The sequence below is a fragment of the Ambystoma mexicanum genome, chromosome 5p (genome assembly GCF_040938575.1).
Source record: "Ambystoma mexicanum isolate Mex_15411 chromosome 5p, UKY_AmexF1_1, whole genome shotgun sequence".
Taxonomy (NCBI): domain Eukaryota; kingdom Metazoa; phylum Chordata; class Amphibia; order Caudata; family Ambystomatidae; genus Ambystoma; species Ambystoma mexicanum.
In genome coordinates this window covers 1311300302-1311327204 of record NC_090930.1, presented here as the reverse complement: position 1 = coordinate 1311327204, position 26903 = coordinate 1311300302, and the positions used below count along the sequence as shown (strand labels likewise).

General features: G+C 48.0%; 1 protein-coding gene across 1 annotated transcript in view; it reads right to left on the bottom strand.

Annotated features, from left to right (window-relative positions):
- The window catches only part of ICE1 (interactor of little elongation complex ELL subunit 1), a 740954-nt gene that overhangs the window by 122874 nt on the left and 591177 nt on the right, over nt 1-26903 (bottom strand). Inside the window, exon 17 of the mRNA XM_069613713.1 lies at nt 17027-17133. Coding sequence (XP_069469814.1) covers nt 17027-17133 — 107 coding nt within the window. The remainder of the gene's footprint in view (nt 1-17026; nt 17134-26903) is intronic.

Here is a 26903-nt window from a genome sequence, read left to right as displayed (position 1 = left end):
AACTTTAGAAGTCCAACCCCCTAAGTTGAGCAGGGACTTGTGCCCAAAAGTCACAATGTTTCTTTAGGAGAAGGGACAATGTTGGGAAATGTTCCTGTGGTTGTGAACATTTTTCCAGAAGACTTTACAGTTAAGTGAGGTACTGGTTTCATCTTTTAGGACCGTGTTTTAAGAAAACAGTTAAAAAGCGAAGGAATGGAATGAATCAAAGTTCTTCACAAACCTTTAGAGTAGAGGAGATGTGGCAGCTGTAAGTATTGCAATTACTCACCGCCCTAACTCTGATTTTCCCAAGGCACTTGGCAGGTGGACTGCGATTGGCTGCAGGTAGGTTTGACCCGCCGTTGGATTCAGTAGAAGCAGCCCAGCAGCTGCAGTGTAAGGAAGATTCCGGTCAGGTCCAGGAGCTGAGTGCAACCCTTTTGACAAAGAAATGCAGCAGCCACCCATGCAGGCTTTTTCAGGACACTACCAGACGAGCGGAGACGGTTCCAGCAGCAGTCAACACACACAGACGACAGCAGGCATCTCTCCAATCACGAAGACGGCCTTCCAGGGTAGGATCCCTTAATGCTGGGAAGCTGAAACGTGGCAGGAAGGCAACTTTTAAAACTAGCTGGCGACCACTGAAGTCCCGTATGAAAACACAGAACGACAACGCTTAAGGCGCGGTAGCCCAATTCAAAGCTGGTGGGTCCACTGGGTGGTCCAGGGACAATTTCGAAGGCTCAAAGCTACAGGACTGCAAATAAATGTCGCAACTGGTTGGTTCACCAGTCTAAGGGATGAAGCACCAGTGAGGGCCTTCTCAGATCAGGTAGTCCAGCGGGGCTTCACAGGTACAGATGCAGGAAAGGTCGCCAGGCCACTTCAGGAGTCGTCCATGTGTCTTCAGTCAGCTGCACGGCTACACAGGGCACCTGGCTCTGTTGCTGATCGACTGGAACGGTTGCAGGACTCCTCTTTCATCCTACAATCCTAAATATAGGCGAGTGATCAAACTCAGCCCTCCAATAGCAAGAATCTGCACCACTCACCCAGCCAGCAGTGGTCCAATCAGGGACCACTGTGGGTTTTACTCATGCATGCACACCAGCATTTTTTTGTTTGCATTCATAAAGCGCACAAACAGCCCAGAGGCATTGTGGCACTGCTACAAGGAAACCATTTAGTTACAGTAAAAAGATGTGTGGGTGTAAAAGCTTGGGTGCATGATGTATTAAATAGGACGATGTGGCTGCACTATGGCATTTCGTGGCAAATAAAATAATACATATGTATTACTATATCGGGGTAAGGGGCCCTCTTTTTTGTTTCGGGGGGCCCAAGTCATGAGGGGGTATAACAGTACTGAAACAAGGACTAAGGTTACCCCACCTTGCGGACACCGGCCATAGAAGGAACCACCACACTATTGACAGATCACTGCTACTGGTCTGTATTTAGAGAACACCCCGAACAACATTTAACACATATACACATTTTATTCATATGATATAAAAACCAAAACATTTTTTTTGTACTAGCATAACATAGCTAGTGTTAACATAACTTTTTTTGCTTGCCCTTAAGGCATTTCAAGTGAAAGTCAAACATTCATTTGTACATTTAGTTTCTTTTCAGTGTGAGTTAGTACATATTGGTGACTGAGAATGTGGTCAAAGTGACCTAACATCTATCTAGTCGACACTGATTGGTGTTTCTGGCATAGAATAGGTGGCTCATGTTCTGGTGCCGTCTTCAGGACAGTTCTAGTGGACTGGATGATGTCACCGATTTCCACTGATGTGGGACATCTAAAAGTAAGGGAGGAGTGATTAAAGCTCGGGGTGTCTCTACAGGGACTACAAGGTGCCTGGTAGGGTGCTGGGTGGTATCCTACCTGGGCTGGTTGATTTCGGTGTCACAGGTTTTGCGACAAAACTGAGCTTCTCGCTCCAGGCGCCTTCTGTGCGCTTGGTGTGATTCAATCTTGCAATGGCTAGATCAGGTTTCCAGTTCAATAACTGAACGAAGATAATAATTATCTCATTAGATAAGGGCAGGTGCGCACTTACTGGTGTGCCACTACCACCCTTTCTGGCTGTGGTATCTCTAAAAACTGCCTGAGCATGCTATTGGCAGTGGTGGTAGTTTATAAATCTACTCTATTTTGAGGGTGTGCTTTGTGTGGGTGATCGAGTGACCCGCTACAATAACATCATCTCACCCAGCACTGTACTAAGGGATCTGGTGAGCGTGCCTAGAAAGGATACCCTAACGTGACCACCGTGCGTCATCCTTGATTAGAGCAAAAGAGCAAGGCGTGCAGTGTCAGGTGGGCCGCCGAGGGTCCGTCTGCTTCTTACCTCTGGATGCGCGTAGCTGCAGATCGCCGTGAAGTTGGCGGTGTCTGCAGCTACGCGCATGCATACTGCCTTTATACTGCAGTTCCAACGTGTGGATGCGCGCCTTGAAATCAAGGGCGTGTGCGCGTTAGAGCAGTGTCTCCTTGTATGATAGGGAGATAGTGTCTCTTACCAGGGCCTGCGCACTAGGGACGTGGTATGCCTTCGGACTCTGAACTATTACGTTTTATCATGTGTGTGTCTGAATGACACCTAACGGGCCCCTATGGACGCATATATTTAGAAAAAACGTGCGCAAATGGGCATTGTCTTCTTTACTGTGTAACTATTGAAGGGGTGTATGTCAGGTACTCGCCTACCCTGAGGGCATACACCTTCTGCTGTATGTGCCAGTAGTTCTGGTAAAGTATTTATGTATGCAAGAACACGAGTACATCTATTTATGGTACATCTGTATTACAGAGCTTTCATGGTTGTCTATTAATAGTAACACGGCACATAGCCACAGGTTGGCACATAGTATACTTTCTGGAAAAATCATATATTGGCACATGTTGTTGACAGAGATCTCATGCCATAATTGAGAATGGACCTTTACTGGACATGCACATGTATCCAATTCAATAACTCAAGTTCAAGCCTCCATAGTTGCTATAGCTTAGTGGATGTTACATACAGACATATCACTGGAGACACATAGTAAGTAGTTTGGAACCCATGTATTGGATCCAATAACTCAAGTTCAACTTCCATAGTTTCTTTCGCTTAGTGTTGCATACAGACAGATCATTGGAAAAACATAGTAAGGGATTTGGAACACTTATATTGAACCCAATAGCTCAAGTGCAACATCCATAGTTTCTTTAGCTTAGTGGATGTTGCTGGCAAACAGATCATAGAACACACATAGTAAGTAGTTTGGAACGGAGATTTTAGAAAAACAGGTTCCACTCAATGGCTACATTTAACCCGTGCTTCACCGTATCTAAACGGTGTATCCATTTTTGTTCTAGTTTTCTTAATGTTAAATCTCGGTCTCCCCCTCTCGCTTTGGCTTCTATAGTTTGGATCACACACCATCTTAGTTCTGTATGTTTATGTTGTTTTTTTCTCAAAATGGGCCACAATTGGCTTATCCTCTACCTTGTTTTTCAGGCAGGATCTGTGCTCACATATTCTTTGCCTCACTTCACGTTTGCTCTTTCCTATGTATAGCAAATTGCATGGGCATCGGATCATGTAAATGCTCCATTTGGTCATGCAGTTGGAGAAAGTCCTCCATTTCCATATGGTGCCATTTAGGGATACCTCTTTTTGGTTTTGTGTGAGGTGGCAAACCGAGCACTTACCACAGCGGTAATGTCCTATCACGGGTGGAAGGTTCCAGAGTGTCGTTTGAGCAGGTTTAGGGAGCCTTTCTGTGGAGTACCTGTGTACCAGATGGGTCCTTAATGTTTTCACTTCTTTTGAAAGCGAACCTTGGTGTCGTTGGTGCAAAGGTATCTGTTTGCAGCAGGTGCCAGTTTGACAGGATTGTCTTTCTAAGTGCGTTGCTCACTGGTGAAAAGGTGGTTACGCACGTCATCTTGTCTTTGTGCTCTGTCCTTGTCTGTTTTGTCAAGCAGTCTGTTCTACCACGGTTTCTTGGCGTTGTTCGTGCTTTCCTTATGATCGCCCCCGGGTATCCTCGGTTTCTTAGACGGTCTTCGAGGTCTTTAACATGATGGTCATATTCAGGCAGGGAGGAGCAGTTCCTTCTTATTCTTAAAAACTGTCCGAACTGTACATTTTCTTGAGGGCTTGCTAGAGAAAGCGGGAAAATTGTAATAACGTGTTCTTATCTGTTGGCTTACGATATAGTGTTGTCGTGATTGTCCCGTCTTCTGCTCTGATGATATTAAGGTCCAGGAAGGCCAAGTTGTTAGTGTCATGGTGCATAGTGAATTTGATACATGGGACTACAGTGTTCAACCATGCGTGAAATTGTTGCAATTCCACCAAGGTGCCCTTCCAAAGGGTAAAAATATCGTCAATGTACCTTACCCATCCGACTAGTTTGTTCTTATACTGGTTGATATCATTGTATATGAACAAGTTTTCTAGATTGTTCATATACAAGTTTGCGATGTCTGGCGCAAACGTTGAGCCCATGCTGGTGCCTCTTATCTGCTGGTAGAATTGTCCTTTGTATAGGAAGTAATTTTCCATCAGGGCCAGGCGGATACACTCTTGAATAAATGAGGTGGGTGTCGAGAGGTCTATGCGTTTGTCCAGGTACTCTTTAAGGATGTCGATGCATTCCCTTTGTGGTATGCTGGTATATAAAGCTTCGACGTCGAAGGTGACCAGTATGTCTTGTTGCAAGGTCTGGATTTTATACAGGTGGAGAATCATGGCTGTAGTATCTTGAATGAAAGATTGCATTTTTCTCACACATGGTCTTAAGAAAACATCTGTATATATTGACGGGGGTTCTAAGATGGACCATATGGCTGAAACTATAGGTCTCCCTGGTGGTCTGGTGGCATTTTTGTGGATCTAAGGGATACAGTAAAAGGCTGGTATTACTGGGTGGTCTTTGGTGAGGAAAGCCTTTTCAACCTCATCTATCCATCCTTGTGCTCACTGGTGAACTCCTTGAATTTTTTAGCGTAGAGCATCAGGCTTTTAATCTCTTCCGCTATGCGAGACCTAGGGTTATTGTCCAATTTCTTGTAAAAACGTATGTCACTGAGTTGTTTTTGGGTTTCTTCCTCATATAGTTCTTTGCCCCAAAGGACTATGCCGCCTCCCTTATCAGAAGGTTTGACCAGGAAAAGATTGTTAATTTATAGGTTTTTCAAGGCTTTTCTTTCAGTGCTTGTTATGTTAGCTCTGTAGTGTTTTTTGTTTTGAAAATGTTGTCCACTTCCCTTAGAATCCTGTTCTCAAAGGCTTGGATTTCTGGACATATCATTGAAGTTAAAGGTGTAAAGGTTGATCTTGGTTTTAGGCCTGTCGTCGTGGGGTCTATATCTTGTTCTTTAGTCGAATCTCAGAAGAAATATCGTAGTCGAATTAGGCGGAAAAATCTTCTGATTTCTACTTAGTTTTGTATGTCCTTTTTAAGTTTCCAAATCTTTTTGTCCAGTGTGAACTATTTCTTCCTCTATTTGTTGCAGCTGTTTTTTGATGTCAGGGATCACAGAATCTGTTCTAATTTTATCTTCTAGTCTCTTTAGGTCCTCTGTTTGTTGCTTGCTTTCTTCCTCCGCTGTTTCTATTATAAGAAGAACCCAACAATCTCTAGAGCATTTATTGCCCACTCCACTGAATTTGGCTTGAAATCTCGGGTTATCGATGAACACCCGTGGTATATTTTTCACCTGGAGGCCTTCTGGGATGACCCCTGCCTTTAGGTACTCTAGCATAAGGCGCCCATGCGACTCCGTACGCACTAATTTATTTTTCTTTTGCAGCAGTGTATCTAATTCTGTTGAGGTATTTGTAGCCTCAGCTGCTGTGGGCGGTGTCTGTCCCAGCAGCGATGGTTTGTCTAAATATAGACGATATTGATCGTCGGAAAATGATACCACGTTTACATTCTCCATGGATTCTTTGTATACGTTAGTGGAACCCACTAACCGTACGGTTGTCCTAAGACGTATTACTATATCGGGGTAAGGGGCCCTCTTTTTTGTTTCGGGGGGCCTAAGTCATGAGGGGGTATGACAGTACTGAAACAAGGACTAAGGCTACCCCACCTTGCGGACACCGGCCATAGAAGGAACCAGCACACTATTGACAGATCACTGCTAGTGGTCTGTATTTAGAGAACACCCCGAACAACATTTAACACATATACATGATTTTTCCAGAAAGTATACTATGTGCCGACTTGTGGGTATGTGCCTGTGTTACTCTTAATAAGCGACCATGACAGCTGTGTAATACAGATGTACCATAAATAGATGTACTCGTGTTCTTGCATACATAAATACTTCGCCAGAAATACTGGCACATACAGCAGAAGGTGTATGCCTTCAGGGTAGGCGAGTAACTGACAGACACCCCTTCAATATTTACACAGTAAAGAAGACAATGCCCATTTGCGCACGTTTTTTCTAAATATATGCGTCCGTAAGGGCCCGTTAGGTGTCATTCAGACGCACACATGATAAAACTTAATAGTTCAGAGTCCGAAGGCATACCACGTCCCTAGTGCGCAGGCCCCGGTAAGAGACACTATCTCCCTATCATACAAGGAGACACTGCTAACGCGCATGCGCCCTTGATTTCAAGGCGCGCATCCACATGTTGGAACTGCAGTATAAAGGCAGTCCGCATGCGCGTAGCTGCAGACACCGCTAACTTCACGGCGATCTGCAGCTACGCGCATCCAGAGGTAAGAAGCACACCGACCCTCGGCGGCCCACCTGACACTGCACGCCTTGCTCTAATCAAGGAGCGTTAGGGTATCCATTCTAGGCACGCTCACCAGATCCCTTAGTACAGTACTGGGTGAGATGATGTTATTGTAGCGGGGCACTCGATCACCCACACAAAGCACAGCCTCAAAATAGAGTAGATTTATAAACTACCACCACTGCCAATAGCATGCTCAGGCAGTTTTTAGAGATACCACAGCCAGAAAGGGTGGTAGTGGCACGCCAGTAAGTGCGCACCTGCCCTTATCTAATGAGATAATTATTATCTTTGTTCACAGTTATTGAACTGGAATCCTGATCTATCCATTGCAAGATTGAATCACACCAAGCGCATAGAAGGCGCCTGGAGCGAGAAGCTCAGTTTTGTCGCAAAACCTGTGACACCGAAATCAACCAGCCCAGGTAGGATACCACCCAGCACCCTACCAGGCACCTTGTAGTCCCTGTAGAGACACCCCGTGTTTTAATCACTCCTCCCTTACTTTTAGATGTCCCTCATCAGTGGAAATCGGTGATATCATCCAGTCCATTAGAACTGTCCTGAAGACGGCACCAGAACATGAGCCACCTATTCTATGCCAGAAACACCAATCAGTGTCGACTAGATAGATGTTAGGTCACTTTGACCACATTCTCAGTCACCAATATGTACTAACTCACACTGAAAAGAAACTAAATGTACAAATGATTGTTTGACTTTCACTTGAAATGCCTTAAGGGCAAGCAAAAAAAGTTATGTTAACACTAGCTATGTTATGCTAGTACAAAAATGTTTTGGGGGGTTTTTTGTAACGCTCACCTGACTCCCACGGAGGCGCTGGCCTGGTTCGCGCTGCTGTGACCTCTTCTAAGGTGATGCGCAGGGTTCGGAAGACGGACTGGACCGGGCCCCCAAATCTGGCTTGTCTGGCTCGCAGAAGTATCCTTCTGTAGGCGAAAATAGGGGATTAACTGTCTGCGGGGTAATGCAATCAGCCTCCCACTTTCCCCTCTCACCCTCCTCGAAACCCTTCTGTGATTCCTCTTAGCGTCTCACCTTAGGGTCTGGAAGGACGAGCTCTCCATCCTGCTTCTGATGCAGGGGCGCGTTGGTATCCAGTTACTTCACTGGATTTTCGGATTGGTGAGAACCAAACTTGCTTGGCTTCCAGGTAAGTTTTTTGATAAGAGGTTCCCCTTGTGTCCATGCATTAATGTACTAATGCTAGTGTCTTTTTCCCCTTAGGGGCCGGGGTACGGAATGCCGGGGAACAGGCACCGACCCGAGATGAGAGGTGAAATCCTTGTAGAAATCAGGTAAGTCTTTAATGAGCGTTTTTTGGTAATGTCTTTTCATTCGCTCATTAACGCTGATGTCTTTTTTTCTCCTTAGGGGCCGGGGTCCGGAAATGCCAGGATGCGGCACGGACCCGAAATGAAGAGGGAATGAATCAACAGGTAAGTCTTAACATGGAGATTTAGCTTTCCTTATTCCCTTCTCTCTCTCACCTTTTGTTCTTGTCTTTTGCTCCCTAGGCGCTGGGGCGTGACTGCGAATCCGGATGATCGCTGCTGAACAAGGAGGCGCCCAGTAAAGGTGAGTGGAATGCGGCGCTGCAGCGATCGACGCGATGAGCTTTTAAATAAAAGTCTTCCTTTTCAGGATTGTCGGCGAGATGCGGTTTTTAGCAGGTAAGGACTTTTCCTTCTTCTGTTCTCTTCTTCTCTTCCTTTGCAGGTGATCCAGGATGCTGGCAGGCGTGGCAGAAGTCAGGATGCAGGAGCAGACACGGTGAGCGTCCAGCTGCTAGATGCAGAACAACGCGAAGCACGTGTGGCTGTTCGGGTGGGGTTTAAATAGCCTTGGAAGAAGTTCCAGGTATGTATCCTTCCTCCAATCAGGTATGTATCCTTCCCCGACCACGCCCGGATGGTAAATTAGTCCCACAGGTAAAGTAGTTCCTTTCAGGCCTCAAGGAGGCCGGGATCCTGCAGCATGGTCTGCATCAGGTAAGTGCACCCAAGCACATCCATAATGAGCCTGGCGCCATAGGCGCCAGGACACTGTACAAAGGGCCCCTATATGGGGTTGCTGGGTCCTTCCTTGGGGACTGGATGTCCGCTTTCGGGGACGCAGGGCTTGAACCGGCTCCCCGGGAGCGGGCATCATGACATTTTTATATCATATGATAAAATGTGTATGTGTTAAATGTTGTTCGGGGTGTTCTCTAAATACAGAACACTAGCAATGATATGTCAATAGTATGCTGGTTCCTTCAAATAAAATAATACAGATACATATTACAGATAGTTTGATATTCAAATTGTGGACACAAATACCTCACCTGGAGGCACTGCTGGGTACATAAGAGATTAGGTGAAGAGCCTAGTTTTCATAGCTTTGTAGAACGCCAGGTCTGAGGGTTCAGATCTGAGGGTGAGTGGAAGAGAATTCTATTGCCTAGCAGCTATGAAGGGGAAACTGCACCAGTTTGTGGATTGAGACCAGACAGTTCCTGGGTCCATACACAAATGTCATGCACTAGCATGCGAAAGCTGCAGCTTTCCCATGCAAATGCATGACCATATTTGGGATTTCCTGACCTCAGAGGGCAGGAAGACGACCAAGAAATAATATGGCCAAAGGACAGGTGAAAACCCTTGTGGTATTTTAGGGCACTAGCCATGTTTAGTAGCCAGACGCGGTTAATGCAAATGTGTACACTAAAAGTACTGCAAAAATGATATAAATGTAACTGCTGCCACCAGCTTGTCTTTAGTCACATATAAAAAGCTAAAATCCACAGTCTAACAGTCTAGGGTGATACAAAAGTATCCCCATGCACTGCATTCTAAGATGCTGTGTGCATTGTAAGAAAAGTTCCCAAAATGGATAAAAAGTAAAAGACAAAAAGGGAAACAGTTTCCCAGTACGGATAGTCTGAAGGACTAGTCAGTTTCCCCGTGACAAATTAGCAAAAAGGATAGGAAGGAAAGCTGAAGGCTTCACTTCTCTGTAAAAAGTCAGGACAGGTCAAAAACAAAAGCAAAGGGTTTGGGGGTCCATAGAATATGGAGGGAAAGTTGCCTAAAGAGAAATCTTTCCTAATATTGAAAGACTGGCAAAGCCAATACGGGTACTGGAACCTGGGAAACCAGAACGGGCACAAGAACCAGGTAATCTGGAATCAGAGAGATGTGAATATTGTATATCAGGGCTGGAGAAGTAACGGAGCCTGAAAGCTTGATCAAGTGGAACGGGGATGCAACCCAATGCAAAGTGTGAAAGCAACACAAACACTGTCTATGAAGGCTAGTGAAGCCGATTACATTATCAGAAAGTGAGAGAATTATATGGACACACTTCCTGTGAACTAGAGAGTGAAAAGAGTGTGCGCTTCCCATCAAGGCTGGGAAAGCCAACAAGTGTATGAAAGTAATTGGACTGAGAACCAATAATCCCACCAAAGAGTCAGAGGACCTTTGGGGAGTACCTGTGCCACAGATGTGGGAGAAAGAAAAGTACGTGCAAAGTAATCTTGGATGGACTTTACTACTGCCAAAAGCTGAAGTGATCTCAGAGGGATTTCATAACTGGTAAAAAGCAAATAATATAAAGGAACAGTAGTTGGTCTGCCTCATGCCTCCCCCTGCACCCCCTGGCGACGAGAAAGCGAGAACTATCTAAAAACATGTATACTTTTAATCGACTAACTACCCACAAGGACAGGACACTATGATGAGACTTATAAGTTCTCTAAGAGCCGGGCCAAGCAGAAGCCCATTCCGAGGCTGTTGTGCAAGACTCCTATTCCTTTTAGTTAGGTTTTCTAATGTGGCAGGGCCAGCTAGCAACTAGGAATTTAGACTCAGGATTCTTTATTTTGGACTACGCCGAGCACTCTTAGTTTCAGAAGACAGAATTTCCCTCTTAGCGATAGGGCCACATAGGCATTTTCTTTTCCTTTTACTTGAAAAAAAAACATCTATACCATTATTATTTCTATTATTGAGCGCAGACCTAGCTTAGAGAAGCAACGGAGCACTTTACAGAGGTAACATAACAGATAGAACAGTTCCTTTGTTTCTTCAGTGGACTCACAAAAATTCTTGTTTAAATCACAAGTTTTTCAACAGTCTTTCTGTATGATTTCCTTTAACTCTGCAGATTGCCTTGTGTACTCACCTGCTAGGAATATTTACTCAATCTCATCCACCTGTTACACTTGCCTGCCAGGATTTCTATTATAGTTCTGTTCAGATTCCCTAGTATACTCTCCCGACAGGAATCTTTACGTAACTTCTGCTGCCTGGTGCACTTACCTGCTAGGACCCAGATAAATTGATTCACAGATCCTTGGTTATACACAAATGGCCTATACCGTGAGGTACTTGGTATAGTGAAGTAAAAGTACCGAGAAGTAACCTACTTGGTATAGTGGCCTATGGTAGCACTTGCTCAAACTTCTCCCCCATACTGGCATCTCATGCACCACTTGCATTGCAGTTTTTCTTGTTACTGTGTCTTGGCCTGCATACAGTATTCTTATTGGATGTTGCGTTAATACTTTGTCTTGACTGCATTTACATTTTCTTAGGCTCTTTTCAACATTAACAATTTTTTTTTTATCAAATGCGGGCTGGCACGCTTGTCAGAACGCCCCAGGGTCTCCAGCTGCTTTGGGCAGACTCACCGGTCTCTTTCAGCGTCTCATACTCTGAGCGCGCCTTTGTGGAAATGCGGATTCATTTGCTTTCCACCCATGAGTCAGCAGAAGTCTCTACAACGTTCTGTGCTACTCCATGGTCACACGCTGACTTCCTCCTTCACTCTGGACTGAAACGCTGCTTGCACAAGTGGCCTGACACTCGGGAGCTTCTGGACAGCACCTCGTGTCTCCACGGCTTTTCCCGCTTGTCTGCGGCATCCCCCTGTTTACGGTAATGTATTTCGCATTTGTGAGCCTCTGCCTGGAGTTTAGCATCCTCTCCTGCACTGCTCCTGTTGAGAGGCTCAGGTCTCTCACAAAAGCAAAGTCCTTTAGGCTTCACCCCACTTGGGCATGGTATTTTCCCTTTAGTGAGGGAGACTGCAATCTCTTCTGGGTTGTATTACACTGTTGGTGCCCAGGGGTTTCCCTTCCTCCGGGGGGGGGGGGGCAGATTGGTCTACTTGGCACCAATACTGCATTCCCCCTCTTCTCTTGGCACAGCAGTATTCAGCCCTTCCTTCTACACCATGAGCTTCCTGCAGCAGTCCTCCAGGGACCTCTCTCACACTTGCCGAGTCTTTCTACCTTTTTATTGTGGCACTGGCCAATAGGATTTGACGACGGACTGACAGTAGGAAGTGATCATCATCACTCCTCTTCTTCGTCCCACTGTTGTCAGAACTGTGGGAACAGTAGTCCCTGTTTGAGAAAATTGTATAAATGTTTTAGAGTCAAACTATGTTCGGAAGATGAGTATGAGGAGCTAGAAAAAGTGTCTTTCATAATTTTACAAGGCCGGTTAGGCAAGATTTGGTGCAGTACCCTTTGGGTGCACTACAACAACCCTGACCTCCTGGCAATAGGAACCCAACGTTTGGTATAAGTCTGTACTACACAGGTTGGTAGTGTGGCCGAGCAGCCAGGCCTATCGCAAGAGGGGTCAATGTGAGCTGTACGGTGGTTACACAGAGATTCATAGTGACAACTATCCAAATAAACTCTTACACACAAGGTTTCTTGATTAAACAATTATTAATTTAGCAGTTTGAATTAGCCTTCTTCAGAAGGGGCAATGTAATAGTAACACACAATTACACTCCAAAATACACACACTTAATTTCTCTAAATCAGCAAGTACCCATTTGGGATGGCACACACACTTCCTACACCCTCAGGTGACTTACATAGCTAGGCCACTGTGGACATTAATGCATCACTGGTACATTTAGATCAATTCTGAGATGTGTGTCAAAGTAAAGAGGTTTTAGAATAAGACCAGAGATCACACAAATATTCTTAAGCAGGTAAGTACTTTTGAAACCCCCTCCCCCCCAAATGCAAAGTAAGTTAACTCTTTCCTGGAAGGAAGGCACCAACACACAATCCGAGGAGGAGTCATTCAGGGAGCCAGACCAGCCAATGTCAACTGGGCAAAAGTCTAGGTGAGTTGAAGCACTTCTTGCAGGTAAGTAAAAGTCTTGCACAATGTTTTAGAAGTCTTTGTAGAAAAAGTAGAATCAATGTAGGGCCACAAGCTGGGAGGCTTGTGAGGGGTAGAAGATGCAAGCAACTCTACAGGAGCAACCAAGACAAGTCTCACTTAGACTGTACAGTACCTTTGGTTAGAAGAAATGGTTCCAGCCGGCTTCTGTTCCTGTGTGGCTCTGCAGATCCTTTTATTCCTGTGCCTCAGTCGTGGGGACAAGAGGGAGGACTTCTGGGGACTCCTGCAACACAACGATCAGAGACAGCAAAGGGCAAGCTTCAATTCAGTGGCAGTTCTGCGTTTCAGCTCCTTGTGTCTAACAGCAAATAGCAACACTGTGGTTCTCGGATACCACTTCAGACTTTCCTTGCCTCTGGGGTCCAGCACTCTGTTGAGGTGGCTCATGCTTAGTTAGACCTGCTTCAGGGAAGTCCAGAGGATCTTCCTGGTGCTCGGGTCTGACTTAAAAGCGATCCACTCAATTTTGTGTTCCTCTCCCTGGCACTTCGGTTCCAGCAGCAGCAGCAGTGGAAATTCAGCCAGCTTCGAGAGGATGTCCAAACGAGTTCACTTTGGAGTTGATTGGTCCCACCAACTGAAGTGGAGAAGTCGTCCTTGCAGGGCTTCTCTAGTCGAGGCGAATTCGGAGCTTCAGCACAGCAGCAAGGCTTCACCGAGCAAACCAATGGTCCATGAGTTGCAGCAGGCTTCTCTTCCAAGTTCTTCTTCGGATTCCTTTGTCCATTGGTCAACTCTGCCTTCCAAGAAAAAAAGCCTTGCCTTTTATGCATGTTTCTCCCATTCATTCCAGCCTAGCCGTCAATCACACAGCAGAGTGGCTGTCCTTGCCGGACAGCCAGCCGGCCAATCACCTTTGGGGGCATTCCGGTAACCAAGGCGATTAAGCACAGGGAGTGTCGGGCACCTCCCTCACTTCCTGCCCCTGCCAGACATGCTGGAGCCAGAGGCGGGATTCACTCATGAATCCCACCAAAGACAAAACTAACAAAAGGGACCAAACCTGGTTTGGCGCGCAGAGTAAATCTCAAGAAGGACCTTTCCAAAAAGAAATGTCGAAAAAAGAAGACCAGGCCATTTTGACAAAATGGGCACCCATGGGTGCTTTACTGCAGATGCGAACGCAGCTCGTGGTAAAAACTCCCAATGGTAGTTAAAAGTACACCACTACCACCAGCCATTAATTGTAGAAAGGGTAACATAAAATTGTTACATGAGAAACTAGACAAAGGGATTACTAAGTGACCCCTCCAGCACCCTATTTTAAGATAGTTTGTGCTGGGTCTAGAAAGTTACTAATGTAAGTAAAGTCATTGTCACTTTACTGCTCTTGGAAGCAGTAGTTTATCCAAGGGAAGTTATTTAAACCTTGGGCAAATTTGTAAGACTTCCCTGTGCCACTGCACTGAAGGTGCTATGTGTCACATTGTAAAATGATTATGCCTATGGAGTTTGTCGGACTCCATAACCAAAAGAAACAGTGTTTAAATCACAGTAAAATACATGAGAGCGGGAAAAAGGTCTCTCTCTCTACAGGTTAAAAATGAAGAAGTCCTAGAGTCCAGCAAAAGTGCTGGGGGTCACTAAATTAGAGAGGAATTAGCACATTTCTGAGAATTCTCCCTAACACCGGTTAGTTGAGAGTTGCCTTTGGGATGCGACCAAAGCTTTCCCCTATTCTCGATGGGTGAAAGAGGGAATATATCACAATGGGCTACTAGATTGTTACAAATGGCGGATTCATCCTGAAAGGGGGAAACCGCATCTCACCCAAAAGGATTCAGGCCATCTCCTGGAGGTTGTTCCACCCCCCACACCCATGTGATCCTCCCTTATACAGCCGCCCCCAAGGTCAGGAAGCAGCTGTCGTCCCCATGACACATGGGAGTAGGTCCCCGTCAGGAAAACAGTGTTGAGTCCATCCGATTCATCACAGGGCGCATGTAGCCTATCTGAGCAAAGGCACATGTTTGCACCATCATTTTTTGATTAATAATTAATTAAAGGAGGTCGGGGGGGAGGGGTCTGATTAGCACACCTTCAGAAACAGAATTACTTGCATCATTTAAGTTTTTTAGAAATCTAGTGTTGAGGCTATCCTGCCCTCTGCGGGTGGTCATTCAGTCACAACATGCAAGTGTCACACAGACGCTGTAAAATCTAAAATGCACACACAATGCATTTCTTTCAATTTGAAAAAAAGAAAACCGTATACACTGTGGAATCAAAATAGTTTTAGGGCTCATTTTGTCTCGCTGGCTGGTTTTCAGTACAGTGGAGCCCCTCTTGACTGGTGACCCTAAATGTTGCTAGTTGCTGAAATGGATTTTCAGATCTGAGTCCCGTGGTAGAGTATCAAGAGGCCAGCCTAGTTGATGAACAGGGTAATTGACACTTGGATCTAGCCAAACACTATCAAGGTAGTGGAGCTGACCAATAAGGCAAGACTTGAGTAGATATGGGGTGATGTAATGGTATTAATGAGAGACACAGAGCCCTTAAATCAAATTTAAAAGAAGTACAGACATACTGTATTAGGCCTTTAAAACAGACAGGTGAAATCCAAGGTAACTGTTCTGAAAACAATCCTATACACTAAGAGATCACCCACACTTTATACTTGTAAATAGTGAAACAGTTTACCAATGATAAACGGTACACAGTAGTCATTTGATTGAGAAAACACAATGATAAGCAATAAAACATACACTTCCTTATGAATGCAAGTATCGCATTCGCACCACAGGATGACGACCACCACATGTACCATGACAGGAGGACCTCATGAACAGACATGCAGCAATGAAGAACACCCCGACCAGAGGGCGGTAGGCGACATTCATAGCGATGAAGACAGCTTCAGGAAGGCCATTGTGTTTCAGAGCAACAGCTCTAGGACAAAAGTGTTGGGCCACACCTGCTACTCTAAATCGAGACTGATGCACCAGTGATGCCTTGGATGAAGCTCGTCAGCCCACAGGATGTTCCTGGGACACTTCAGAAGAAGTCTGATGGCAGGATCTTTGTACAATAGTCCAGAATGGTTGGTCCCACAAGCAATGCAGAGAGGCAGGGCTTTGCTGGGACTTGAGTGGAGACAATGCTGGTTGTCTTAAATGGCAGTCTTTTGGTCTTCAGCTAACTGTTCTTACTCATGTGGGTTTTGGTTCCAAACAACACGGCTGCAGGACTCCCCCCTTTAGCCCAAATTTGAGATGGGGCCTGCCCCAGCTCACCAATGGCGAGGATCTGCACCATTCAAACTGGCAAGCTCTATCCAATCTTGGACAGTCTCTTGCTCCACATCTGTCCAGCAACAGACACCCCTGGCTAGAATGTGAATTGGTACTAGACAGTCCCAACCCAGCGCTTACATCCAGCCAGGATGCATGCACCACCGCTTTGCTCTTGAAAATCAAGGTTTTGCCCAGGAAAGGGCTACCCATATATGGCATTTCCAGAAGGACAAAAAGGCCAGAGGACAGGGTGAAAAACATGCAGCACAGACGTTTTTAGTATATGGTACTCAAAACGGCATGTGATAAAACAAAAATTCACACAGCAAAAACAAAAAACAAAATCACAGTAGAAAAATCTTTCCTGCCAACAGCCAGTTTTAGGCACATCGAGACGGATAAAAAATAAAGTAGTGTTAAAAGAATAAATAAAAGGGACACAAAGTACCCCTGCATCACTTCAAGGCTTTTCTTGCCACCAAAAGTCAGGACAGCGGTCAAATCCAAAGCAAAATGTTGGTGGATATTGGGGTGGGGGTGGACGAGATGCAAAAAGAACATCTTCCCTAAAACTAATCAAGGTGGTTAAAGACGACAAGCTGGTGGAGGGGCATCACTGGAGTGATTTTTGGATACTAAATTGGCGGTCAAGGCTTGTAGGTTGAAACCTTCCAATTTAACCAATGCATTTCTAGCACAACTTAATAAATGAAGGTCTAAACCTAATGCAATAAAATGTCACAACTCTGCTTTTGTATTAAAAACTCAAACAGTGAAAAGGGTACCGTATTGAATTATATAGCAAAGAAGCACTACTCACCAACCAACCGGAGTGCTGTTGCCACAATAATATCTGAAATGACCACCACTTTCATGTGTCCCTTTCTATGTTTCACCCACTTATCCATAACCGGCCAGAGCTCTTTGCTAGAAAAGAAAAAAAAAAGGTAGATGTAAATATAGTAGGGTATCATTAATTCATAACTAATACATAGATTTTCTGTATAACTGCAGTACATCCGTCCATCAAACTTTCAGCATAACACCATCCTATTCTTATATTTGTATAATTTGCATATAGGACAAACTTGCAAACTAGGACAGCAGAGTGATCATCTACAATGGCAAAACAGATCTCACATTTTTACTAAATAGAATGTTAAATAGCGCAAACAATACATTCATGGCGATTCCAGTACTCTTAGTCCTTGCTATTCCTCCTTCACAAATGGCTGGGTATGCCTGCCCCTCAAATTAGACGGGAAAAGCTTCTGCAGAAGAGGATGCATAATTTAAGAGCATGGAAAGGTGTCGGTATGCACCAGCATCCCATCACACACCAGACCCTGCCCCCCCACCCATGTATTACCCATCATCACTTTCGGGTTCTGCCCGTTTTGCCATTGTACAACATATTAACACACAAGCACTGATCATCCTTAATTAGTTAACACATGAGGAGCATTTGAACAACCAAAGTACAAAACCATAATCCCCCATATTTCCACCTCCCCCTGCAACACATATCCAAATGAGTGGGGTGCCCCCCTGAACCCACTTCCCATCCTGCACCATCTTGTGTTAGTCACCCCCGATAGCAGAAGTTGCTCACTGATGTCGAGAATCTTCCATATATTTTTTTTACAAGGCCTGCATTGTAATCCCTTCAAGGCGGTCTTAAATCAGGGGATTCCAATACTTGATCTGCGTATGTATCCCAAATCATGCAATTCCCCTTCCTGTTCCTCCATTGCAATTTCCTTCACCTTCAACTCCCTCTCTGCCGCTGCCCATCTTAACATGTCTTTAGTACACCTCTTAACTGACTACTGGGCTCTACCCTCCGTTGCTATGGTCCCGTACTGCTCCAGCCCAATTAATTTATCATTTTCTTTTAATAGTCCCCACTGCATATTATCCTGTTCCAGGCCTTGGCTCCCCCTCTTCCACCCCAAAAGCAGTACCGGTCATAGCGCCTCATATGCATCTGCCCTTCCATTTTAGTGCAATTGCTCCAGACGGCATGCATCACTAACTTTGGATGCTAGCTTTATTTGTTTGCCTCATTTGCGTAAAATGTCTATCAATTTATGGTGCCAGATGATCGCTTCTAACAGCTTTCTCACAAAGTCTTTGCCTTTGTTCTTCAACTTCCCCCTCCTTGCACTTTGCCCCTCTACCTCCCCATGCACTTGCACGTTCTCAATGTCACTAGTAAGATCATAGTTTTTGTTCTCCCGTTTCCCCTCCCTTGCCTTGTCGCGTTCTAAAACACTTGTGTATGAGTGCGATAGAAATAAAATATCAATTGAACGAGGGGACTATATACTGCAGCAATGCTGCCACAACTTCTGAAGTCAGGTGCTCTTAATGTGCCAAGTTCCATCCTTGGTCTTGTATTGTCCCAATATAAAAAGTAGCTTCAATTTGACCAGCCTCTGAAATTCCCTGTCCAATATTCTCACAGGTACCCCCCTGAAAAACACAGTAAATCTGGGTGTTGGGGGAGTTTTCCTGAAGTCCTGTAAGCTTTCCCAGTGGTTTGTAGATCCCCCAACTCTTAGTATCCATCTGTACTACTTGGATACCTTGGTGGAGTGGCAGAGCAGTCAGGTTTATCTTAAGAGGAAGATGTGAGCTGTAGGCAAGTACACTGAACCAAAAGCACATCAAAGAAACACTTACACATACATTTATTTTAAAATCTAGATTTATTATATTTACCCAAGAGTCACTGTTAAATACTTGGCACAATAAACCAACACAGATATGTATACTTTAACTAGGAGGATTTTCAAAAGGCCACTTCCTAGTTGCTGAATGGGCACAATTGTTACAGAAGTTTGACAGGTCTACTCTATTATCAGTATTAACACGCACCCACAGAATAATATGTTAAGTGCATTTAGTCAGCATACACGAATAAAATAGTGATTTTTGGGAAGGAACTCAGTTGGTTATAGTTATCCTATCAGAGCATCAGGTTTTAGAGGAAGTTTCCCAGCAGAGCAAATCTTTTAAAGTTCAAAACGCAACCCTAGCTAAAAAGGCAGTTCGGAGAGGCTTTGATAAGCAGCAGAAGTCAAAAGTTCCTGTGGATACGTTCTAATCTCTAGGAAAGCAGATAGAAGGCGGCTTAACCAACGTTGGAGACCATGTTAAAAAACTTGCTAAAGGGACACAAGCAGCGGCTTAAGTCGTAGGTAGGAAGGGGTTGCCCTGGACACCTCTACGTGCACTCCAACGCTCTGGAGAGACTTTCTGGAATAAGGTAAGCAATACCCTTTTCCCCACAATACCTTAGGTTTGAAGAAAACATTTCTGGTGGATGCTCCACGATGTTGCAGCTCTGGACCCCGACCTCTGGATTCCTTGGTCTGACGAAAGGCAGGACAATGGACAGGATCTCAGCAGCAGTCCTGAAGGAGGACCTCTGGCAAGGTCACTTTGCAGTTTCGGCACCTTTTCTGCCGCACCAACAAAGAACGAGATTCACCCCCGGTCAATCTTCTGTTCCTGCAGTCCCACCCTCTGATGAGGGTCTGGACGAGATGGATTGGTTCTCTGGAGTGTCCTTGAGGGCTCAGCAAAGACTTGGACAGATTCGGCCTTTCCATGACAATGCATTCGAAATGAGCAGCAGGTCTCCTGGTATTGGGGTTCTGCAGCTGTGGAAAATCACAGGACCACGGGAAATGGCTCAAATCAAAGTTAGTCTTGGGACGGCTTGTTCCCACCAGTGAAAGGGAAGGAGGAGTCCTCTTTGGAGTTCCTCTGTCGCACAGAAAACTGGGTCAGGGCAGCAACGCTCGCTACGCAGTGTTGCAAAAGATCTGCAAGCGTCTCTGGTTATCTTTGGTTATTTCAGCTTCCAGTGGTCTACTTGCTTTTCACTCCAGGAGCCTCAACTTTTATACAGTTCCAGCACTCACTCATCTGCAATCTCTCGCAGCAATCTACAGAAAGGGACGTATGGCTGTCAAATCAGGACAGCCAGACCCCCAGTGGGAGCTGGCTCTAATCAAGCACTCTGGCAGACAAAGGACAGGGGGGTGGAAAACCCCTCCCTCATTTCGTGCCTGCCTAGATTCACTGTAGCCTAGGCGGGGGACACCCAAGGGTTCCCACCAAAGGCAACATACACCCCCCCCCCCCCCGAATGGTAGAAGGGCTGACCGAACAACCATGCTAGTAATGACGAAAAAAGAAGCAAGTCCCCCAAGTTGGTACTTGGGTGCCACAATTGGTAGAACACATCCACTGCCACCAGCCATACCTAGGAGATTGCTTATGTGACTAAAAAGTTACTCGAGCTGAGAGAATGGAGATACTAGGTATCCCTTTGGCACTCCACATAAGGTGGTGTATGCCAATCTCTCAGACTATACCATTTTATGAGCGATACTAAGCATCTCTCTAGCCTTAAGAACTGTAGTTACTCTAGAATAAAGAAAATAATCTCTAAGGAGGACCCTAAGGGTCCAAAGAGCTGTGTGCTGCAATAGTAGAATACAGATGCCTTTAAGAGTTTTAGAGGAAAATAGACTCCATAGGCTAGGTACAATATAAAGAATAGAGTTCCAAAAGACAGAGCCATAAGAATGAATGAGTGGAAAAAGGCTCCACTCATTCAGGATGCCAGAAAAAGGTCCAGAAGTACAGCATAAAGTGCTGGGGGGTCTCACTAGGAGAGGGGAAAAGGATAGAAAGGAACAAGTTACTTACCTGAACTGTTGTTCTCCAGCATGGGTCTGCCACGGATTCACATGCTCTTGAATATTCCCCGTCGTCAGGCCGGGAATCCTCGGTAAAGAAAAAAATCAGTATCAGTTTAGTTTCTGATCTGTCTTTCTCAGTAGTAACCAATCACTGGTCTCTTGGTCATACTGCCCCCAGCCAATGACTGCCCTCTCCCTAAGCCCCGCCTCTGGCAGCCATCCTCAGATTTGGTAGCACGTAAAGTGGCAGTATGACCAAGTGAAGAGCCGCAGAGGGGTAGGAGGGAGGGTTCGCATGTGAATCCATGCCAGACCCATGCTGGAGAACAACAGTTACAGGTAAGTAACTTGTTCCTTCTCCAGCATGGGGTCTGGCATGGATTCACATGCTCATGAATAAAAGAATACATAGCAGTACACATGCACAACCACGGGAGGTGGCAAAGGCTCAACATTAAGCATTACATCAAAACTCAACATTAAGCATTTCTTACCTCCTCACCAGGCTCACCTTAGGCGAACAGGTTGCGCAGCACTGCTTGGCCGACCCTGGACTCCTCCCTGGAATCCCGGTCGACGCAGTAGAATCTAGTGAAGGTGTCCGTCGACCTCCACGTAGCAGGCCTGCAGATGTCCAGCAGGGGCACACCAGACAAGAACGCTGTGGTAGCAGCGATTGCTCTGGTCGAATGGGCTCTCGGACGGCCGGGCAACGGTCGGTTTGCCAACCGATGACAGTGCATGATACAGCCGGAGAGCCACCTGGAAATGGAAGCCTTCGAGAGAGCCTTCCCTTGGTTCACAGGTCCAAAGTTCACAAACAGCTGTGATGTCCTCCGAAAACTCTTCATTCGGTCCACGTAGAACTTCAGCGCTCTAGCTACATCCAGCGAGTGTAAAGTCCTCTCGGCCGGCGACGAAGGCGATGGGAAAGACTGGTAACACCAAGGGCTCATTGAGATGGAAGTCCGACGGCACCTTGGGCATGAAGGAGGGGTGCTTCCTCAGCACCACCCTTGTGTCATGAAAAGTCAAGAATGGAGGCTTGCAAGATAGGGCCTGGATCGCTCCCACTCGTCGTGCGGAGGTGATGGCCACAAGGAACACTGTCTTACATGACAGGACCTTCAAAGGCGCCGAATGCATAGGCTCGAATGGGGCCCCCCCATGAGCCTGGTCAGCACCACATTAAGCTCCCACGCAGGGGCAGGAGCCTTCACCGGCGGGAATGATCGGAATAGTCCCTTCATAAATTCCTTCACCAGGCGATGAGACCACAAGGATGCCCGTCCCGTAGTCCTGGTATATCGGGAGATGGCAGCCAGATGTATTTTGATGGAGGCGTGAGCCAGTCCAGCCTTGGCCAGCGACAGTAGGGGGCCGTTATCCGCAGAGGGTTAATCTTCTGTGCACGGCACCAGACAGAGAACCTCTTCCATTTATGACCGTAACACTTGAGAGTTGAGGATGCCATGGTCTTAGCAAGAACCTCTCTGCAATCAGCCGGTATATCGTACCCTCCAAACACTAGTGCTGCAGGAGCCAGGCCTGCAAGTTCAGCGACTGTGGGTCGTGATGGAGAATGACGCCTCCTTCTCTGGAGAGAAGATCCACATCCGCCGGCAGCTTGACTGGTGGGGACGTTGACAAGTCCAGAAGGTCCGGGAACCAGATCTGCCTCGGCCACGCCGGTGCGACGAGGATCTTCCTTAACCTGGACTTCTTGAGCTGGTTGATGAGGTGGAGCAGCAAATGCAACGGAGGGAACGCGTATAGAAACAGGCCGTCCCAGGGGAACGAGAAAGCATCGCCCATGCTCCTCGGCTGTGGGAACCTGCTGGCGAACCTCTGGCACTTGGAGTTTGTCGCCGTCGCGAACAGGTCGATCTGGGGTTTGCCCCATCGTTGGAAGAGCCGATCCACTTGATCCTGGCGCAGTTCCCACTCGTGGCACGAGTGCAGCTCCCTGCTGAGTGAGTCGGCGATGGTGTTTTTTATTCCTGCCAAGTGGAAGGGAACCAGAAACATCCCCTGGGCGACGGCCCAGTGCCACAGATCCTGGGCCTCCTTGGATAGGGGCTGGGGATCTGGTGCCCCCTTGCTTCCATATGTAGAACATCGTGGTGGTGTTGTCGGTGAAGATCCTCAGCACCTTGTCCTTGAGGGATGGAAGGAAAGACTTGAGCCCAGAACACTGCTCGGAGCTCCAGAATGTTGATGTGAAGAGACCTCTCCTCCGGGAGCCAAAGGCCTCTTGCGTGGAGATCTTCGGTGTGGGTCCCCCAACCCTCCAGAGGCGCGTCCGTCGTCACCGTCTCCTGAAACGCCGGGGTTTGAAAGTCCGTGCCTGTAGTGAGGCGAGCACGGGTGCCCCACCATAGGATCGCCCGACGGAACTCCTCGTCAAGAGGGATCCTGTCCTCGAAGCAGCCCCTCGCCTGAAACCAGCGGGCGTCGAAGAACTCCTGTAGCGGACGCATCCGAAGTCTGCAAAGGGGTACAAGATAGATGCATGAGGACATCATCCCGAGAAGGGACTTGATGGACCTCACCCTGGCCACGTCCGTGGCTAACAGGCGCCGCACCTTGCCCAGGATGGTCTTGGTCCTCTCCTCTGAAGGGGAGGTCAATTGCCCCAATGTATCGAGCTTCCCTCCCAGAAACAGTGCTACATGCGATGGAACCAGGTGGGATTTGGGGTAGTTGAAGGCGAACCCCAGCTCCGTGAGCAACCGGAAGGTGCTCGCTGTGTGTTCGACGGCGAGTTCCCTTGTCCTTGCCCGGATTAGCCAGTCGTCCAGGTAGGGGTAGACGTGGATCCCCTGCAGGCGCAGCCGCGCCGCCACTGGTGCCAGGCACTTGGTGAAAACCCTGGGTGCCGACTTTAATCCGAACGGTAGGGCTCTGAACTGGTAGTGGCGTCCCTGAACCACGAACCTGAGGAACTTCCTGTGCCGTTTTAGAATGGGGATGTGGAAGTACGTATCCTCTAGGTCCAACGACGATAGGAAGTCGCCTTCCTCCAGCTGTCCCAGCACGTGCTGGAGGGTGACCATCCTGAATTTCTGTGCCTTGATGTATATGTTTAACCGATGCAGGTCCAGGATGGGGCGCCAACCGCCTGTCTTCTTTCTGACGAGGAAGTACCTTGGGTACACTCCGGAGCCCCGGGGCCTCCTGGGGACGAGCTCGATGGCACCTTTGAGCATCGCCCTTACCTCCAACCTCAGTTGAGGGACGTGATTCTCCTTCCTGGCCATGGGAGGAATGCGAGGGCACTTCTTTTGGAATTCCAGCGAGTGCCCGTTGGCTAGGGTGTCCAACACCCAACGGTCGGTGGAGATTGACTCCCACACGCTGACGAACTTCGTCAGCTGGCCTCCCACCGGGCTGCTTTGGTGGGGGCCCAACAACACGGCCGGGTCAGTCTTGCTTGGAGGCGGCCTTGCCGCCTTGGCCTCCCTGGCGACGACAGCGGGATCCCCCTTGCTTGCCGCGACCTCTGTAGGCCTCCTGGGAAGAGGAGCGGGCCGCCTCGCGGTAAGTGGAGGAGCCACCGCTGGATCCTTTGGAGGCACCCTGTCTGCCTCCGGAGCTCCGAAAGGGCCGTCGCTGTTAAAGCACCCCTAGGGCCCGGGCCGTCTCTGAGTCGGTCTTGAGGGCCTGTAGAGACTCGTCCACCGCCTTAACAAAAAGGTTGTTGCCGTCGAACGGCATGTCCAACACTCTGGTCTGGACATCCTGGTGAAAGTCTGTCGCCTTGAGCCATCCTCGTCGTCGGAGGCAAACTCCGTTGCCCAGTTGGCGAAATCCGGTATCGGCAATGTCCGGTGCCACCGTTATGGCGTGATCCGACGCGACCTCGCCTTCCTGCAGAATTTCTAGGGCCTCCGCCCTCTTGTCGTCAGGTAGGAAGTCTAGCAGGGGAGCTATCTTGAACCAGAGCTCCCTGTCGTAGCGGGCCACGATCGCTAAGGCATTGGCCGCCTTAATCGTCGTCGCCGCCGACGAGATGACTTGTCGTCCCATGGAGTCCAACTTCTTGCCCTCGCTGTCCGGCGGGGAAGTGGAAGCCGCCGCACCCGCTGCCTTCTTAGCCGCTGGCGAGACGACAGAGTCCGGTGTGGGCTGGGCCCTGAGGCACAAGGGAGCGGCATCGGGGACTCGGTACTTCTTCTCGTACCTGTCCCTCTTGGCAGGTGCCGTGGAAGGGTTCTTGAGGACAGCAAGCCCCTCGTCCCAGATGTCGTCGAGCAAAGGCACCGCGAGGACCGTCTGCCTCTCGTCGTTGGTACAGAAACCCTTCCTTTTTTTGTTCAGGGCAGAGCTGGAAGAGCTCGGATGCCCTGGTTATCATGGCGTGGAAAGAGCCAATTTCGTCGGCTGGAGAATCCCGCGGGGGAGGGGGGGTTTGGGGGCAGTGATGACGGTGTGTCATCGCCGCCGTCATCGTCCGTCCCCGTCGCTGTATCCGTCGCGGGGGATGCGGGATCCACTGGTATTGCAGGCACGAAGGGCGGAGCGGGGTGGACTCTCCTGTTCGGAGGGCTTCTCGACGGGCCTGGTTCTGGATCCTCCGTCGGGGTCCGTGGTAATCTCGTCCTTATCTCGGTACATAAGGCTTGGATTGCCAACAAAATGGCCGGCGAGCTATCCTGGGGCTCGGGTAATGGCTGCGACAGACGGGATGGCCGCTCCACTGGGCCCTCTTCGTCGTCGTTGCTATCTTCGATCACGTCAGCAGGGACCGCCCCCTGGGATCGAACCTCTCGTTGAGGCCTATGAGCCTCTCGTTGAGGCCCTTCTCGGTTTCCACCAGCTCCTCCTCAGAGGCTGATTCCGAGTCTGTAATGGCCACCGACCCCCCCCCCCCCTCTTTTTCTGCCGGGGACTTCATGGGGGTCTTAACGATGGGCTGGAAAGAGTATTCCCTCCGCGGTGGCAGGGATACTCTGGGCCTAGAGGCCGTTTCCACTGGCGTAGTCTCAGCCGGCTTCGCCAGGGTCGCAGCGACCACTTCGATAGAGGCCTTTGCCGGCTGGATCAAAGCCCTTACCACCTTAGGTGCGTCCTGGGCCTTTCCCTTGGGAGGAGGGTCAGCGCCTCGCTCCCCCTTCGAGATCGACTGGGTCCGCTCCAGCGGCTTACCCGGGTTCTCAGACTTCCTCTTCCCCGAACCAGAGCACTGGTTCGTGGCCGAACGTGCCGGGGAAGTAGTGCCCTGCCTGGCAGCCGAAGAGCCCGACCTTTCGGCGCTCCCGGTGCTTGGCCTTTTGTTGGGCCCCCGTCGCCGGGGCGCCCTCACAGGACTTAGAAGCCCGCTCAGACTTTTTCTTCGCCTTCTCACCTGCTGTGCCCTTCTCCAGCCAGGCGGCGAGGCGGGAACGATGATCTTGTTTGGTCCATTCCGAAAGGTTCTTGCAGAACGCACAGTCCTTCTCCACGTGCGTCTTGTCCTCATGAAGGCAGTAGAGACATCGCAAATGCTCGTCGTCCTTGAAAACGTTTTGCAATCCGCATCCAGGGCAGCACCTGAACAGCTTGGATCCGGGCGTCGAGCTTCCCCTGTCCTGGGCCATGTCCGTTGAGGTAGGCCGCAGATCTTCCGAATCCTCCAAGAAGTGTAAACTCGACGAAAACTTCACCCTTGAGGGGCGTAGAAGAATTCCGAAACGGGTCCCCGTTGTCGGAAGTAGAAACGATGGAGCTTGAGGCTCGATTAAACTGAAAAAAATGAGAAAATCTCCTGAAAAATCATGAAAACGCAGCAAAAAACTTGTGAGCTAAAGCACGAGGACTCCCAACACTTGAGCGTGCGGTAAAAATCTGAGGATGGCTGCCAGGGGCGGGGTTTAGGGAGAGGGCAGTCATTGGCTGGGGGCAGTATGACCCAGAGATCAGTGATTGGTTACTACTAAGAAAGACAGATCAGAAACGAAACCGATACTGATTTTTTCTTTACCGAGGATTCCCAGCCTG